Source organism: Myxine glutinosa, chromosome 6 (genome assembly GCF_964187855.1).
Source record: "Myxine glutinosa chromosome 6, kmMyxGlut1.1, whole genome shotgun sequence".
NCBI classification, from domain to species: Eukaryota; Metazoa; Chordata; class Myxini; order Myxiniformes; family Myxinidae; genus Myxine; species Myxine glutinosa.
Window position 1 is genome coordinate 169,020,612 of NC_136266.1, and position 18,390 is coordinate 169,039,001.

The window sequence follows — 18,390 nt, forward strand, 5'->3', positions numbered from 1 at the left end:
TCAGTCCATATATAGCGAAACAGAAAAGAACAACTTGTTCCAGAGCTCGTATAGACAGGAGCTGGTAATTACAGCATCCCTCAGGTAATCTCCGGGTTAATATAGCACATCCCTGATATCAGGTCTCCCACCATACAGAGATTGATAAAGAGAGAGAGAGTGCACCAATTAAATTCAGTGATGTCAGTGAAGTGCTGGTAGGTGTGTGTGTCTGTTACTCATTTATTCAAAATTTGCACACAGATCACGAATGATGGCTTGCGTAAGCACGTCATTTCTTTTCGAGATCAGATCCAAGATTGCCGACTGGCGGCCATTTTGTTACTTAAACGTGTCCCAAACCATTTATTGAACATACATGGACCAATTTTGTTCAAACTTGGCATAAAGATAATACATGAGAGTGTACATATTCAGAAGATTTTGTTTTGTAATCTGGCCAAAGATGGCCATCTGACAGCCATAACTCAGTACAGCAAGATTACTAAAACCATGGGGGCCATGACATTTTGTGTCTTTTTCTTCTTGTTCATTATAGTTCTTGCTTTTTCTATTCTTTTTAATCTCTCTTTATTTCTTTCTTTCTTTCTTTAACTCTGTCGAAGAGAAGTGAATTCTTGCAAAAAAAATTCTGAAAGATTCACTTGGCTGCGCGTGCATGGGTGGGAGGGTAGTGGAGTAGCGGCTGAAACCAGAATCCTATATCCAGGTTCCTCCTGATGACTCCGTCTTTGCTCGTTACTTTTTTGGGTTCCCTTTGATGACTCCAATGCAGTATTTGGTCTTCCGTTTGATTGACATGCAAAGTTTGGTTGGATTCGGTCGAGTAGTTTTTTCGTTTTTAAAGCATATATAAACAAACAAACAAATAATACAAATTCACTTTTATCATATGGATTTTAATAAGTGATGCAGTTTGATATTCATCAAGACGATGAGATCAGGCAGGTAATGTGGTCACTCAGAACAAAATCCAACGAATTTCTACAATTTACTTCATGCAGATCTACATTAATCTTTATGTCAACCAATTGAGAGCAAACTCAGTGAAAATCCCTCAAGTGGTAGAAGTCTGCACATTTGTGAACATGGTTATTTTAGTGTTTAGTGAATATAAAGCGAGATGTTAACACCTTCAGCAGCACCATGGGGAATGCTGGGGAGACATCTCCAGGACTCTCCAAAGGATAGGACCCTTCCGCCTGGACAAAACGCATGAGTGTACACAATGCCAGCTCCTGCAACATGTCAAGAGGAGGGACAAGACAATTCCAGCCGAGTAAGTGTGAAAATACAAGTTAACGATCCTCATGACAGGTTGTAACTCTGTTGATCTGCATGAGGCATCTATGTGATCTTTCCAGTCTGTTCTAGCCAGTGCCTTTAAAATCATAATGTGATGAACACTGAACTGAGACACTGACTAACACCAACACTGAACTGAGAAGCAATGGCAGTCAGTAATCCTTCCTGAAACAATTAAATCGTAACTAGAAAGCATCTGAAAATGCCAAGCCGTGCACTTTGTATTCGGTATTTCTTCTTCTGTATGAATAAACATGATGAAAACAGCTTGAAGTAAATTACAACACGATTGACGATTTTAGGTGACCTTGACCTATTGACCTCAAAAGCATTAGGCTTCAGTGACCCAATATGCAAACCCTGTTCAAATTTCAAGTCAATCAGATGGGAATTGATGATTTTGTGACCTTAACCTTTGACCACCTTGACAGAACAAAGGTTCCACTCGATGAATTGCATCATATTGGATCACCAACACAACACAACAGGCATTTTAAGGCCATTTTCCCTGCAAGAGCGGGGGTTAGCCTTGCGGTCCCCATGACAATCTTCTCCATTTTGCCCTATTTTCTGCATCTCCCCTTGTTAACCCCCTTACCCGCATTTCTTCTTCGACCATCTTTAGCCAAGGCTTTTATGGTCTTCACCGTCCTCTACCTCCTTCTACATTCATTTCCATCACTCTTTTCAACCAGTCACTTTCATCCTTCCTCAACACATGACCAAACCATCTCAACCTGTTTCTCTTCACAGCATCAATCACAGGCTCTATTCCCATCATCTTTCGCAATTCATCATTTGTCTTCCTCTCTCTCAACGATACTCCACACATCCACCGAACCATTCGAATTTCCACCCTTTCCAGCCTTCGTTGCTGCTCTACGTTCATTACCCATGTCTCACTCCCATAAATCATAACACTTCTCACACATGCAGCATACACCTTTCCCTTCAGCTTCAATGACACTCCCCTCCTCGTCAGCACGCCACTCAGTTCCCGAAACTTCTTCCATGCACATCTCACTCGAGCAACCGTTGCCGAGTCTGATCCACCTTCTCCATTCAGCATGTCTCCGAGGTAACAAAATGTTTTCACACCTTCCAGCTTCACGCCGTCTCCAAGATCCAACTCAACATTTCCTCCATCTGCAGCTCCCTCTGTGCACACCTTACACTTGAATGTAGCTGCCACACTGGTTAATGACCCTCTCAAACCACTACATTTTTGATGAACCCACTCAGCGCACATTGTACATTGAATGGAGTTCACTCCAACACCCTTCCTGCACACAGCACACGGCCACTTCCCAGTTCTTTCCACCTCACCACATGCTTTACCACTTGCCATCACCTTCGTTTTTCCGATATTCACCTTCAGACCTTTTGTCTCCATACATTCCTTCCACTTGTTCATCTTCTCCTTCAGTCCATCCATACTTTCTGCAATCAACACCAGATCATCTGCATACAACAACTCCCACGGTAAACCCTCCTTTAAGTTCTGAGCCAGCACCTCCATTACAGCTACAAATAGTAGTGGACTTAGTACCGACCCCTGATGCACTCCCACCTTCACCTCAAACTGACCACTGTTCCCATCCTTCATCCTTACAGCTGTGCACGCTCTTTTGTACATTGCCATCACTACTCTGATCAACCATTCCTCCACTCCTAACTTCCTCAATGCCCATGTCACTACTTCACGTGGAACCCTATCGAATGCTTTCTCCAGATCAACAAACCCAAGAAATCATATTGGATCACCGTCATAATGATATGACTGACATATTGATATTTTATGCAAACATGACCTTCGACCTTTTGATCTAAAAAATACACAATCGGCTTCTAGCTTTTGATTGATGAATCAATTCAGTGATGCAATGTGCAAATTATTATAATTTCAGGTCAACTGCATGAAAAATGATTTTGTGTGGTGTTGACCTTTGACCTTTTGATCAAATTATTAATTTGGCTCCTCCAAATTCTCATAATAAAGGTTTGTTGAAAATTTGATGATGAAAAATTAAAAAGGTAAAAAAGTTATAGCACAGACGTGGGCACGCAAACACCAGTTACTCTGTTATTCCGCCAACAATCATTCAAAGAAACATGGACGGGATTCATCAAAATACTCGCTCGTTCAGCATGAGTAAAAAATAAATAAACTCACCTGAACTTGTATGGAAGAATGCAACATCGACGTGAGAAGATGGCTGGAACACTCATTATATCGATGTCTTATCCATATCTTGTATTTATCTTCAGGAGAAAACTCTTCTGTAAACAAGCATTTTATCACCGATTAGTTGAATCAAAAGAGCAGCAAATGCTTTACATAGTAAACAAAAGCATATATAAATCTCATTCCAAGAAAAATGGGGTTTTTACAGCACAAATCGATGATGAAACTAAAACAGCATTCGGAAGAGAGCATACCTCCACCAAGGCTGAACAGTTTGTTTTGTATCCCACTGATGAGCCGGATTTGCATCCGGAACTCCAAAATCGAATTGACTTGTCCTGGTCACCGAACAAACTCATCCACCAAGTTTTGTTATAACCATCCACAACTTCTTGATATATCATGCAATACAGTCGTGGCCAAAAATATTGGCACCCTTGCAGTTTTTTCAAATAACTGACAATTTTCTCTTAAAATAAGTTGAAATTGACGAAAGTATTTGGTCTCAACAATTCTTTAGTTCACTGTTAATATTACAGAACCTTTGTTTTTCATTCAGAACTTAATATATATTTTTTAAATCAGAAAATAAAAAGAAATGGCATTGACAAAATTATTGACACTCTAGCCTTAATATTTGGTAGCATGGCCTTTGGATAAAATAACTGCAGTCAAGCGCTTCCCACAGCCATGAATGAGCTTCCTACACCTCTCTGTTGGCAGTTTGGCCCACTCTTCTTGTGCAAACTGCTCCAGTTCTCCCAGATTTGAAGTGTGCCTTCTTCCAACTGCTGTTTTCAGATCTCCCCACAGGTGTCCAAAGGGATTTAGATCTGGACTCCATTGCTAGCCACTTCAGGAGTCCAGCGTTTTGTCTTGAACCATTCCTGGGTGCTTTTTGAAGTGTGTTTGGGGTCATTGTTTTGCTGCAAGACCCATGACCTTCGGAGACGCAGCTTTCTGACAATGGGATGAACATTGCGCTCCAAAATGCCTTGTAATCTCCTGATTTTATGATGCCATGCACACATTCAAGCCAGAGGCAGCACAGCAACCCCAAAACATCACTGTACCTCCTCCATGTTTGACTTAGGAAAGGTATTCTTTTCCTTGAAAACTAAATTTTGTTTCCTGTAAACATAGGAGAAGATGTGCTTTACCAAAAAGCTCGAATTTGGTCTCATCTATCCACAGGACATTCTCCGAGAAGGATTTTGGCTTGTTCAGGTGCGTTTAGGCAAACTCCAGTCGGGCTTTCTTATGTCTCTCCGTCAACAGTGGGTCATCCTGCGTCTCCTACCATATAACCCCCTTTCATTGAGTTGGCGATGGATGGTGCGAGTTGAAACTGTCATACCTTGTGTCTGAAGGTCAGCTGAAACTGTCATACCTTGTGTCTGAGAGATCTCGCGAGATCACGGCGAGGTCACGTCTTTTCGAAGCTGTTCCATGCGCTCACGCTTTCGAAGCTAAGTGATCTTTCACATTTGTGTTTTTGTCGTATCTTTATCTTTCTTTCGGTGCATGTACCTATTGGGGTGACTTTAATATGTTTCTCGGTGTTGGTTTTTCATACCTATGTACAGAATCGTCGGTTTTTTCGTATCGTGTATTCTGAGGCCTAGTGTAGTACTAGTCGGCTACCGTGTCCTCAGACCTTGGCTTGAGGCTTTTGTTTTTTGTCTCAGCGGTTCTTCGATCGCGCTGCAACTACTTTCGGTCTCTGTTTTTCACGGTCTTTTCACCCATACTCCCTTGTTTTAAAATCTCTAAAAAAAAACAAAAAAATTTTTCCTTCCCTGTTCTTATCCGCTTGTGCGTTCTTATTTGTTCTTTCATTCTTCGTTATTTTGCTCTTTCGTTCTTCGTTATTTTTTCTTTCGTTCTTCGACCACGTTGTTCGAGATCACGTGATCAAGTTGTTAATACATGTTTCATCTGTCCCCTGAAGAACTTTATTATTATGTCATATTATATAACACTTTTTTCTACTTCTTCTATAAAAGGATGCTTTCGACTTGCTCACCAATTCTATTCATTCAAAAAAAAAATTCCATCTCTTACAGTGCATCTTTCATTCATTCCCTAAACTCTCCAGAACTCCACCCACCCTTCAGCGTCCTCAAACGTATTTTTGACTCGAATGTCTCAAGAAACTCATTTTGCAATAAATGTTCGTCTCCCATAAATCGTACACTTTTCAAAATCCAATCACACCCCTCCCCTCCAAATCTTCCCCATCACCCATCTCTGTCAAATCTTCCCCCTTGCCCCTCCCCCCCAAATCTTCCCAAACACCCATCCCTTTCAAATCTCCCCCGCTGCCCCTTCCCTCCTAAACTCCCCCCACACCCCTCCCCTCCGAGACTCTCCCTCACTCCTCCCCTCCTAGACTCCCCTCTCACCCCTCCTCCTCAAAGCGTCCTCCCCGCTTCTTCCCCCTTCCAACTTTCACCTTCATCTTCCTCAACCTTCTGCCTCACTCTTCCCCCTCCTCAAATAACACCTCACTGCGCCTCACCCAAACACCATCAAACCTTTTGTCCGCCCCATTCTTCCCTTTCTCCAAGCTATTCTGTAATCTCTGACACACCTGCAACAGCTCTCCCTACCTCTTCCTCCTCTTCCACATCCTGCCCTACCGCCCCCCCCCCCCCCCCCCCGTTCTGTATCCGATGCTCCCCCTTCCTCTTCCTTAACAGCATGGACCTCAAACATCCGGGGCCTTCGCTCAAACTTAACTGATCTCTCCATACAGGTTGCTTCTGACAAACCAGACGTGATCTGCTTAACAGAAACCTTCCTCCTTCATGATGTCTCTGATTCCTTGGTATCTCTCCCAGGTTACACCCTCCTCCGGTATGATAGACCTGAGCCTCGTCCTGGAGGTGGGGTTGCTATCTTTATAAAAAAACTCTCTTCCTCACTCGCCCTGCACTGCCCTCTCTCCACCTCACCCCCAGGAATACCTTTGGCTACGGCTTCCCCTTCGCTCCCACCTTTTGTTCATATGCGTGTTGTACCGTCCACCAAACAGTGATGACTCCATCTACATCTCGCTGTCTGATAATATGGACCAACTTCTATCTACCCATCCCAACTCTCTCTTCCTCATATGTGGTGATTTCAACTGTCACCATGCCAGTTGGCTGGGGGTGGGTACCTCTCTCACCAGCCATGGCTCTTCAGCAAAGGACTTCTGTGACTCACTGGGACTGACACAATCTGTCAATTTCCCAACCCGGATCTCAGTCAACGGAGAATCTTCTCTTCTGGACTTGGTTATGACTAACTTCCCTGAAAATGTCTGCTGCTCTTCTTCTGCTCCAATCGGCTCTTCTGATCATGTGCTTGTTAAAGTGGACATCTCTCTGACCATTTTCAGAGAGCCTCCTCAGCGTCGACGAGTCTGGCATTTCACTCAGGCCAACTGGCACGGTCTTCAAGCAGCCATCAATCATCTGGACTGGTCTCCCATCTCTACTGCCTCTGACATCAACTCATCCTGGGAATTCTTCCAAAGTAAATTGCTCTCTCTCATGCACAGATTTATCCCTTCTCGTCTTCAGTTGTCATACCCTTCCTCCCGTCCATGGTACACGGAATCTTGTGGTGAGGCTGTTGCCCAGAAACAACTTGCTTTCGTCTCCTGGAAAGCAAATCCAACGGAAGGAAATCTCATTTCCTTTCACAAAGCCCGAAACAAGTGTGTGTCCACCCTCAGGAGAGCCAGGAAACAATATCTCTCCGTCCTCAGGACCAAACTCTCTTATCTGTCTCCCTCTTCCAAATCCTGGTGGCGTCTGGTGAAATCTGTTTCTGGTGTTTGTTCCCCCTCCATCCCCTCCCTCACCTTAAATGGCCACACGGCTGACTCCGCACGTGAAAAAGCTGAATGCCTCAACTCTGTGTTTGCCTCTAAATCTTGTGTCCCAAACCCATCCCTCTCTGTACCCACCGTACCCAGTCGTACCCAGCTGCTCCTGGACTCTGTGTCCTTTCCTCCTGACAAGGTGGAAAAGTTTCTGTCAACCCTCGACTCTGATTCTGCAACTGGACCTGACGGCATCAGCCCACGGGTCCTAAAATCATGTTCTTCCGCTCTTTCACTCCCCCTCTCTGTTCTCCTCACCCTCTCTTTTGCTCAAGGTCATCTTCCATCTGTTTGGAAATCTGCCAACATCACCGCTTTGCACAAAAAAGGTGCAAAAACAGATCCCAGCAACTACAGACCAATCAGCCTTCTCCCAATTATCAGCAAAGTCATGGAATCCATCATTGCTTCAGATATGAAATCTTTCCTCTTCTCCAATGGCTTGATCTCTGATCATCAATTTGGTTTCAGACCTGGACACTCCACTCTGGACATGCTGCTTCTGCTTTCTCAACAATGGATGGAGGTCCTCAATGCCAAACAGGAAATTAGAGCAGTCTCCCTTGACATATCACGTGCCTTCGATACGGTCTGGCACCCCGCTCTGCTCACCAAACTCTCCTCTTTTGGTATCCATGGAAATCCCCACGCATGGCTGGCGGACTTCCTCTCTAGTCGTAGTCAACGTGTGGCCCTGAATGGGTTTCTCTCATCTCCTCTTCCTGTTCAGGCTGGAGTTCCCCAAGGCAGTGTTCTGGGCCCTGTGCTTTTTCAGGTCTTCATCAATGATCTCTCTGACTCTCTTGAAAATCCTCTCTATCTCTTTGCTGACGACTCTACTCTCTGTCGCTCCATTCTTCATCCCTCAGATCGGCAGTCTGCAGCCTCCTCACTCTCTGCAGACCTTGACAAAATCACAGACTGGGCAAACAAGTGGAACATGTCTTTCAATCCTGACAAATCTCACACTCTTACGATGTCTCTCCGAAAAGACCGACTGGACAACCCTCCCATCCACTTTCTGAATAATCCTCTCCAAGAAGTTCTGTCACTCAAGCTTTTGGGTCTCACTATCTGCCATGATCTTTCCTGGAAAAACCACATTTTAAATCTGGCCTCCAAAGCCAGTCGCCGACTGGGCATCCTCCGTCGTGCGAAGTCCTTCCTTGGCACACCTGAGCTCCTCACCACATAAAAGGCTTTCATCCGCAGCTCAATGGAATACTGCTCTCCCCTCTGGGCTGGTGCTCCTGCCTCACACCTAGCTCGCCTTCACGCTGTTGAAACCAAAGCATTCAGAATCATTGGAATCTCCCACGATGAAGCTAACTCCAAGGGCCTCTCACTCACTCACCGCAGGCAGGTTGGTGGTCTTTCCGTCTTCTACCGACTCCTCTCTGGCCTTGCCCCCCCAGCTCTCTCTGGGCTCTGTCCCGCAAATATTCCTCCAGGTCGCACAAGATCTGCTTGCAACCCTCTTTTGGTTGAACTGCCAAAATCAAGACTCTCTGCTCACCTTCACTTCTTCATTCCTCTTTTCTCCCGCCTCTGGAACAAACTCCCTCACACTCTTCAATCCCACTCCACCCTCCAAGTCTTTAAAACAGCTGTTCACCACCATCTCTTATCTTCCCCCATCCAAAACCTTGATCTTTACTACCCCCGCTAATTTCACCCCAATTCCACTTTTTGAAATACCAACTTTTGTCCTGGAAGTCCTTGGTGTCCTTGTGCTTTATACTTCTCCCCCCTTCCCACGCCTCCTCCCCCCGGGCCCTCTCCCTTCCACACATCTCCCTGCTCTCGGATGTTGTGTGTGTGTGTGCTTCCCCTTTTCTCCCCATCTTGTCTTCCGCTCCCTCTTTTTGTGTATTTTGTTTGTCTGGTCGATTTGTTTGTGAAGTTAATGTTAGCTCTTTCACGAGCCTCGATTCAGTGTACAAAAAAAAAAAAAAAAGCTTGAATCTGTTTCGCAGTTGATCAAGGTGCTTTCTCCACCATTCGAACAATCCTTTTCTGCATGCAATCTTCGACCAGGTTTTCTCTTGCGGCCACGTCCAGGGAGGTTGGCTACAGTGCCATGGGCCTTAAATTTCCTGATAACATTGCGTACGATGGACACAGGAACATCAAGGTCTCTGGAGATGGATGTGTCGCCTTGATTGTCCATGCTTGGCTACAATCTTGTGTCTGACCTCCTTAGACAATTCTCTGGTTTTCTTTCTTTTCTCCATGCTCATTGTGAAACACACAGTGACACAAAACAGCAGAATGACTCCTTTTCTCTTTTAAAACTGGTTGACTCAGTGATTTTGATATTGCAGGCAGCTGCAACTCACCACAGGTGAGTTCAATTCCAAAGTAAAGGAGAATCACCTGCTTGAAATCGAATTATTTCCAACAACTTCGAAAAGGTGCCAATAATATTGTCCAGGTCATTTTAGGATTTCTGTGTGGGATAAGCTAAGATTTAGTAGTTTTTTCAGCTTTTTTGGTATCATAATATCATTTATGACCAAAGAAATACAAATGTGGATACCAAAAGATTTTATAATTTCAACAATTGTCTGGAAGAACTGGTGCATTATTTGAAAAAAGTGCAAGGGTGCCAATATTTTTGGCCACGACTGTATATCGTTCTTGGGACCATCTTTCAATGGTTTAAATTTTTTTTTATTTGCAGCCTATGGCTGGGAGCGTGGCTGTGCCGTTTTTGCCAACCTCGGAAGGATGACAGGCTAGGTCAACCCACCTGATATTATTTAAAGGCACGATGGGCTGAACTCAAGACCCTAAGATATTAAGCCAGCCACCTTAACTGTGAGGCCAACACCAGGTTTATCTATCAATGGTGAAGAATCACTTAAAATTAAAAATTTCCTGCATCTGGAACTGGATCTTCACCAAAATGGAATCAATTCATCCTCGTCACACACTCGACCTCTCCACAAAGTTTCATCCGAATCCGTCCACACGTTTTCAGATATCGTGCTATATATCAGTTTCAGCCCAATCAATGATGAAGAATCACTCAAAAAATTATCTGATTCAGATCTGGATTCAAATCTTCACCAAAATTCAAAAAGTTCTTCCTTGCCACACACGCAAAATGTCCACCAAGTTTCATCAGAATCTGCCCACAACTTTTTGAGATATTGTTTTTTGCCCTATCTCTCAATGGTGAAGAATCACTTAGAAAATTCTCAGATACAGACCCGAATCCGGATCTTCATCAAAATCTAATCATTTCGGCTGTGTCACATACGCAACCTCTCCACCAAATTTCGTCTGAATCCATCCACAACTTTTTGAGATGATTTGTTCAGACAGACAGACAGACAGCGGTGAAAACATAAACTCCATCCACCTTTGGTGACGGAGGTAATGTTAACATTGTATCAAAGCATATCTATCTATAATTCCAGTAATCTCTGTGTGTATGTATGTATGTATGTATGTATGTATGTATGTATGTATGTCTGTTTGTCTGTTTGTCTGTGACCGCTGTTTCTCGACAACTACCGGTCCGATATACTTTAAACTTGCCAGGTATATTGCTGGGGACCCGAGGATGTGCCTTTTCAAGGTTTCATATTAATCGGAGAAGTAGTTACCGAGCTATGTCCAAAAAACGATTCAACCAATCAGAGAGCAGCGAGCTATCACGTGTGCCGAACGTGGCGAACAGACTCTGCCTCGGACGGCACATTTGAGAGCGTATTCATTTATTTCACGTTGGCAAACTATGTTGGCGTTCAACTATGTTTTAAAACTAATTAAAACTAATTTGCGATTCATCGTAACTGCGATATGCGACCTTCCGGACAGTGAAGACTGCACTTCCGGCAGCCAATCACAGAACGCGTTGTTGCGTAGGCGTGGCCGATGTGAGAGCGAGCCGAGCCGAGCGCGTGCGCCATTACGGTTCGTAATTCGATTTCTTCCGGAGAAAATAATAATTTCTCGATTTCTTATGCGCATTATTTCTCCCAATTCAGTCAGAGCGAAGGGCGGAAGCGAAGAGCGTTGTTTTTTTTGTTTACGGGCGTACGGGCGTACGGGCGGGGTAGAGCGTACGGGTAGCGTTTTTTTTTTTTTTTGGCAAGGAACGGGCACCCACGTACGGGCATGCCCTAGTATTAATTAATACTAATATCATTAACACCAACAATTGTAGTGGTATAATTTGGCAATAATAATAACGAACTTATAATCCCTGCCCTGGCCCAAACACACCTGGGCTGTGAAAGTTAACCTAATGCTGAAGCAGGACAGCATGGCAGGTATGCTACAAGGTCATGAAGACCAATGAAAATTTGGTCCAGTGGACCAATGGACCCTCTAGTTTACTATCAATGGATGAGTTGCACATGTGCGTTTGTGTGAGGCATCGTTTTGGTGGAGTTCTACTGGAACTTTCTCATGTGGAATGTGATGCACCAAATTGATCTTTATAATCTCCCGAGATGATTAGGCTAATTAACTACAACTAGGGCATTGCCCGTACGTGGGTGCCCGTTCCTTGCCAAAAAAAAAAAAAAACGCTACCCGTACGCTCTACCCCGCCCGTACGCCCGTAAACAAAAAAAACAACGCTCTTCGCTTCCGCCCTTCGCTCTGACTGAATTGGGAGAAATAATGCGCATAAGAAATCGAATTACGTACCGTAATGGCGGTCAGCTCGTAACGCGCTCAGCTCCGCTCGTCTCACATCGGCCACGCCTACGCAACAAAGCGTTCTGTGATTGGCTGCCGGAAAGCGTGCTGCCGGACAGTCTTCACTGTCCGGAAGTTCGCAAATCGCAGTTAGGATGAATCGTTTTAATTTAATCGCAGTTTGAATTCGTTTTAAAACATAGTTTAACGGCAACATAGTTTTCCAACGTGAAATAAATGAATACGCTGTCAAATGTGCCGTCCGAGGCAGAGTCTGATCGCCACGTTCGGCACACGTGATAGCTCGCTGCTCTCTGATTGGTTGAATCGTTTTTTGGACATAGCTCGGTAAGTAATTGTCCGATTAATATGAAACCTTGAAAAGGCACATCCTCGGGTCCCCAGCAATATACCTGGCAAGTTTCAAGTATATCGGACCCGTGGTTGTCGAGAAACAGCGGTCACAGACACACAGACACACAGACACACAGACACACAGACACACAGACACACAGACACACAGACACACAGAGATTACTGGAATTATAGATAGATGAATACGGAAAAATTCCCACATTTCTAAGCCTGCGCCATGTTAAGGTGTTATAAGTAGTTCAATTGGTCATGGCATGGCATTCTAATTACAAAATGAATAACAAAAGAATGATAACATTGTAACAAAGCATATATTAATTAATACTGGAGCTACCCGATGTGGAATGTGAAACACCAAAATGATTATCATGATCTCCTGAGTTGATAACCAACTACAAATAATCCGGAAGAATTCCCATGTTTTTAAATGCACGCCATGTCAAGATGTATAGAGCAGTTCAATCGGTACTTCCATGCTATGGCATTATAATTACAAATTAAATAACAAAAAGAATGATAAAATTGTAACAAAGGGTATATTAATTAATACTAATAATATTGACAATAATAATTGTAACATCATTTGGCAATAATAATAATGTATATATAATCCCCCCCCCCCCCCCCCCTTACCCTTCCCTCTCCTCTCACTCTGGCCCAAGCACATCTGGGCTTGTTAAAAGGCAATGCTCAAGCACGATGGTATGCTACAAAGCATGCAGGTATGCTACAAAGCCATGAAGACCAATTCAAATTTGGTCCAATAGACCAACGAGCCCACTAATATGTACCATGTACCATGGTACCATGTTAAAATAGGTACCATGTTAAATTAGTTCTATGTATGGTAAGATTTAAAGCAAGGGTCGACACCATACAGCAATGGACCAAAAAAGGTCAGAAAATGGTTATCTCTGAGACTGACAGGTCAGCGGTTCAATTCCAACCATGGCTGAGTCATATGAAAGGCTTTTTAAATGGCGTTTGATGCTTTCTTGTTTGATGCTCAGCATTTAAAGGATAGAGCACGAACAAACCCCAATAATTGGCATCCACGGGGAGGAGAAAGTTCCAACTTCCCCACCGAGTACAGAGAGAAAAGTGATGTTGTCGAACGGTGTCCAGAGTGCTCTACGTAGTGATGTCACTTCCCGCAAGCTCAGTGGCTGTGCTTGTCTGAATATAAATCCAGTATTGTCTCATGTATTTGTCTAGATGTGCATGCGTAATTTGTGTATTCAGCTCCACTACAAGCCTAAGACCCTGTTAATAACCATAGAGCTTTAGACCTAGTCATATGACCTGATGTTAAGAATATGTGCAACAATGCAACAATGAGGTTGGCTGAAAGATAATTTCCCGTGTCAAACTGGTCTTGACAATGCGAGTTTGCATCGTTGATACGTTGGACCCGATTGCAGCTGAAGGAAAGGAAATCAAAAGAAGTGAGTTGAAAGAGTTATAATGGGGTGTAAGGAAAAAGAAGAGTGTGGCGAGAATCACCATCCTTGGATTCCAAAGGTAGGTTCCCTGCAAAGATCTCCCGGCGCCGCAAAAGCTCTGGGAAAATGCGGCTGCATGCAGCGATTGCTGCAATAATCCGTGCTTTATCAGATACCTGGAAACACACGCAAAACTCAGCGTTTCCAAACAAGATTTCCAACAAGTTTTCTAATACCAATAAGCTTGCACTTTGCGAATTAAAAACCAAAAAATAAATTAGAATGACCATACATGGCCAAGAGTGTGTGGTGGTTATATATATATATAACCTCAAAAATAGCCTCTAAAGGTGGTTATATATATATATATACATGGCCAAGAGAGAAATGTGCAACAATGATGGTCACGACTAACAACAGAAAGGGTATGCATCTCCAGACCAAGAGAAGGTAGAATATAAATAATTCCACGTGCCATCGAGTACATTAGTTCACCCAGGTGAACACACCCACCATTTTCTTATTTGAGGCATGGTAGAATGATAATTGGCAACCTCATAGCTCGATGAAATTTGTTCCCTCTTTTGCATGCTATTTTGTGTCTGGGGTGGAGATGTGCAATACATTTGTGCAACATTTTTGGGAGTGGAGACAATCAAAACTATTGTGATGAAGATGTGGACAGCAAAGACAAACTAGATATCTATGATCACAAAGTGATCGCCAAGGCCCATGATCCAAAGAGGCCCACAAACCCATGATGGCCACATTATTTTTTGGACTGCCAAAAATTATGACGCAGAAGATGAAGTTATGATCAAAAAGGTGCTTTTTTTTTATTGTCACAATCCGAAAAAAGTAGGTCAAGGACACAAATCAAACATCATGGACACAACTTAAATGCAGGTCCACATCTTGGATCTTGGAAGGCCAAGTAGTTTTTGAGATTCCGGATTGGCAAAATTTAGCAATGCCAAAAAAAACAAAAACATTTTTAATAAAAAATGATGATCATATTGCAATGTTTATATGTTGTAAATAATGATAATTTAAAAAATAATAAAAATGTTCTTTTTCAGACCACCATTTTACCTTGACATCAAACTCAGAGGGTACGATGTAAATCAAGAGTAAATGCATCTTAGTTTAGTCTATCTTGGCGAGTAATTTCGTTCGGATCAAACAAACAGTCGAATTACGGTAAAGATTATAGAATTTTCTTAAAGATTAATGCGTTTATGAACATTTCATCGCTGATCGGAGTATGATTTACACTTTGGGGATATGGCTGATCAGAGGCAGGTTCATGGTACGCAAGTAAAACTGAACCTTTCTTTTAGATCTAAAAAAGAATGAAATTCTAACACAAGGACTGTGATGCCAGGATGTTTAAAATTTTGCAGTTTTAACAAGTCTGTCTTCGTGGGATAATGCAGAGTGCCCTGTCTTCCTTCAGGCTTGGACTCCGAGCAGTTGACATGGCGACTATTTCCGGGATCAAAACGTATTTGGAGATCATGCGTCATCGAAGCAAAAAAGAAAGAAAAAAAGAGGTCATTTTCTATAAAGTAACATGCCACTCGCAGCAAGAGTGAGCTAACCATTTGGAATACTTTACAGTCTTTTTATTTTTAAGATCCCTCAGATCGGCAGTCTGCAGCTTCCTCACTCTCTGCAGACCTGGACAAAATCACAGACTGGTCAAACAAGTGTAACATATCTTTCAATCCTGACAAATCTCACACTCTTACTATGTCTCTCCAAAAAGACCGACTGGACAACCCTCCAATCTACTTTCTCAACAATCCTCTTCAAGGAGTTCTGTCACTCAAGGTTTTGGGTCTCACTATCTGCATGATCTTTCCTGGAAAACCACATTTCCAAGCTGGTCTCCAAAGCCAGTCGCCGACTGGGCATCCTCAGTCAAGCGAAGTCCTTCCTTGGCACACCTGAGCTCCTCACCACATACAAGGCTTTCATCCGCAGCTAAATGGAACACTGTTCTCCCCTCTGGGCCGATGCTCCTGCTGCACACCTAGCTCGGCTTCACGCTTTTGAAACCAAAGCTTTCAGAATCATTGGAATATCCCGCGATGAAGCTAAGTCCGAGGGCCTTTCACTCACTCACCACAGGCAGGTTGGTGGTCTTTCTGTCTTCTACCGACTCCTCTCCGGCCTTGCTCCCCCAGTTCTCCCTGTCAATTCACCCCAGATCCATGTTTTATGTGTCGGTTTGTCTTTTTGTGATCAGTTTGCTCTTGCATGAGCCTTGATCTTGTATCCCCCCCAAAAAAAAAAAAAAGCATTTTTTTTAAATCAAACTGTAATTATGTGTTTTCATGTTATTAAACTTTAAAAAAAATATTCCCTTCTGAATCATGAACTGCAAAGAACCTATCCCCCTTTTCCCCATCGAAACATTGCTTCGACATTCGTGGATTCAACATTCACGGCATTTTCCAGAAACGTATCCCCTGCAAATGTCGGGTTCTACAGTATATAATTCAATTTAAATAAAATAAAGATTGTAAAAGTCTAGCAAATAAATTAATTCGGGTTTTATCGCTATTTTCCGCTGTGTCTATCACATCGCCCTATCATAGTATCATCACATTATTAATTAGTTATTAATGCCTGTCGTTTGTGTCCTTTCTAACATCCTTAAAAACAGTACGTTTCCTGTTTCGAATGATTCTCAATTTTGTTTTGCTGCCAGGCAGCCAAACAGAGTAGAAATGTTATCTCACTCCTCTCTGCCCGCCCACACACTCTGGTGGTGGAGAGAAAATCTGGTGGAGAGATTTTCCATACCATCTCTCTGGTGGAGAGAAAAAAAATCTATGACCATTAACAACATTTGTATGACAATGATACAAAAACACACTGCAGTGACCATGAACAACGCCAGATGGAAATGCTGCACGTCACTAAACTACTGCGAGAAAACCTCTACCCAAATGCATTTTTCAAATCTTGTCGCCGGAAATCCAACTACGGCAACAACAATCCAACCACACTCCACACACGGTGGCACTTCCATACATACAACACGCTTCTGAAACCACAAGCCGCATTCTACGTGAGTACAACTTCAACATCACCCACAAACCACAAACATCCTTACGAGCACAGCTGTCAAAGCCAAAAAGACCAGGTGAACAATTTGACAGAAAGAATGTCATCTACAACATACAACGTGAAGATTGGGAAGCCAATTGTGTGGGCCAAACGTCCAAACGCTTAATCACAAGGCTAACTGAACACCAACGTGCTGTAAGACGACAAGACAGGTTGTCATTGGTTGCGACACACATATACACACACACACACCAACAAACATTCTCATGGAATCAGACCACGATCCTTGGCACAGGATCTTCGAGAGTGAACCGCGAGATTATCGAGGCCTGGTACTCTGATAAAAACTCCATCAACCGACACATAGACTTACATCCCACAAACAAACCACAACGCAATCAATTACAACAGCAAAATGGCAGAGTCATTTGAATGCAGGGAAGGCCTGTGATTGGCAAGGATTTGACCATGAACCGTCCCCAATGGAACTAAACGGTTAACACCACAATCAACGCTTTTGAGGAAGAGAACTAGTTTGTTCTAGTTCTAGGGGGAGAGTTCTAGGGGGAGGGGGAGAGTTCGAGGGGGAGGGGGAGAGTTCGAGGGGGAGGGGGAGGGCGAGGGGGGAGGGGGAGGGGAGAAGGGGAGGGGGAGGGGAGGAGGGGGAGGGGAGAAGGGGAGGGGAGGGGAGGAGGGGGAGGGGAGAAGGGGAGGGGGAGGGGAGAGGGGGAGGGGAGAAGGGGAGAAGGGGAGGGGGGGAGAAGGGGAGGGGAGAAGGGGAGGGGAGGGGGAGGGGGAGGGGAGCTTTTGGGGGGAAGGGAGGAGGGGGAAGGGGGGAAGGGGGGAAGGGGAGGGGGAGTGGGAGGGGGAAAAGGAGGGGAGGGGGAAAGGGAGGGGGAGGGGAGAAGGGGAGTGGAGAAGGGGGGGGAGGGGAGAAGGGGAGGGGAGAAGGGGAGGGGGAGGTGGAAGGGAGGGGAAGGGGAGGGGGAGGAGGGAGGGGAAGGGGATGGGGGAGGGGGAGGGGAGGGGGATGGGGGGAGGGGGAGGGGAAGTAGGAGGGGAGGGGAATGGGGGGAGGAGAGGGGGAGGGAGAAGAGGGGGGGGGAGAAGAGGGGGGAGGAAGGAGAGGGGGGAGGAAGGAGAGGGGGGAGGGGGAGGGGAGATGGGAGGGGAGGAGAGGGGGGAGGGGAGGAGAGGGGGGGAGGGGCAAAGAGGGGGGGAGAATAGGGGGAGGGGGAGGGGGGAGGGGGAAGGGGAGGGGGAGGGAGGGGGAGGGGGAGGGGGAGGAGGGGGGAAGGGAGGGGCAGGGAGAAGGGGAGGGGGGGTAGGGAGGAGGGGGAAGGGAGGAGGGGGAAGGGAGGAGGGGGAAGGGAGGGGAGGGTGAGGAGGGAGGGGGAGGGGGAGGGGGGAAGGGGGAAGGGGGAGGGGGAAGGGGAAGGGTGAGGGGAAGGGGGAAAAGGGGAGGTGGGAAAAGG

General features: G+C 44.7%; 1 protein-coding gene across 1 annotated transcript in view; it reads right to left on the reverse strand.

Moving 5' to 3' along the window:
- The window catches only part of NOC4L (nucleolar complex associated 4 homolog), a 99,025-nt gene that overhangs the window by 70,848 nt on the left and 9,787 nt on the right, over positions 1 to 18,390 (reverse strand). The window contains exons 2-4 of the mRNA XM_078780867.1: positions 13,899 to 14,013; positions 3,479 to 3,585; positions 1,134 to 1,238 (exon numbers count right to left, since the gene is read on the reverse strand). Of these exons, the coding sequence (XP_078636993.1) occupies positions 1,134 to 1,238; positions 3,479 to 3,585; positions 13,899 to 14,013 (327 nt within the window). The remainder of the gene's footprint in view (positions 1 to 1,133; positions 1,239 to 3,478; positions 3,586 to 13,898; positions 14,014 to 18,390) is intronic.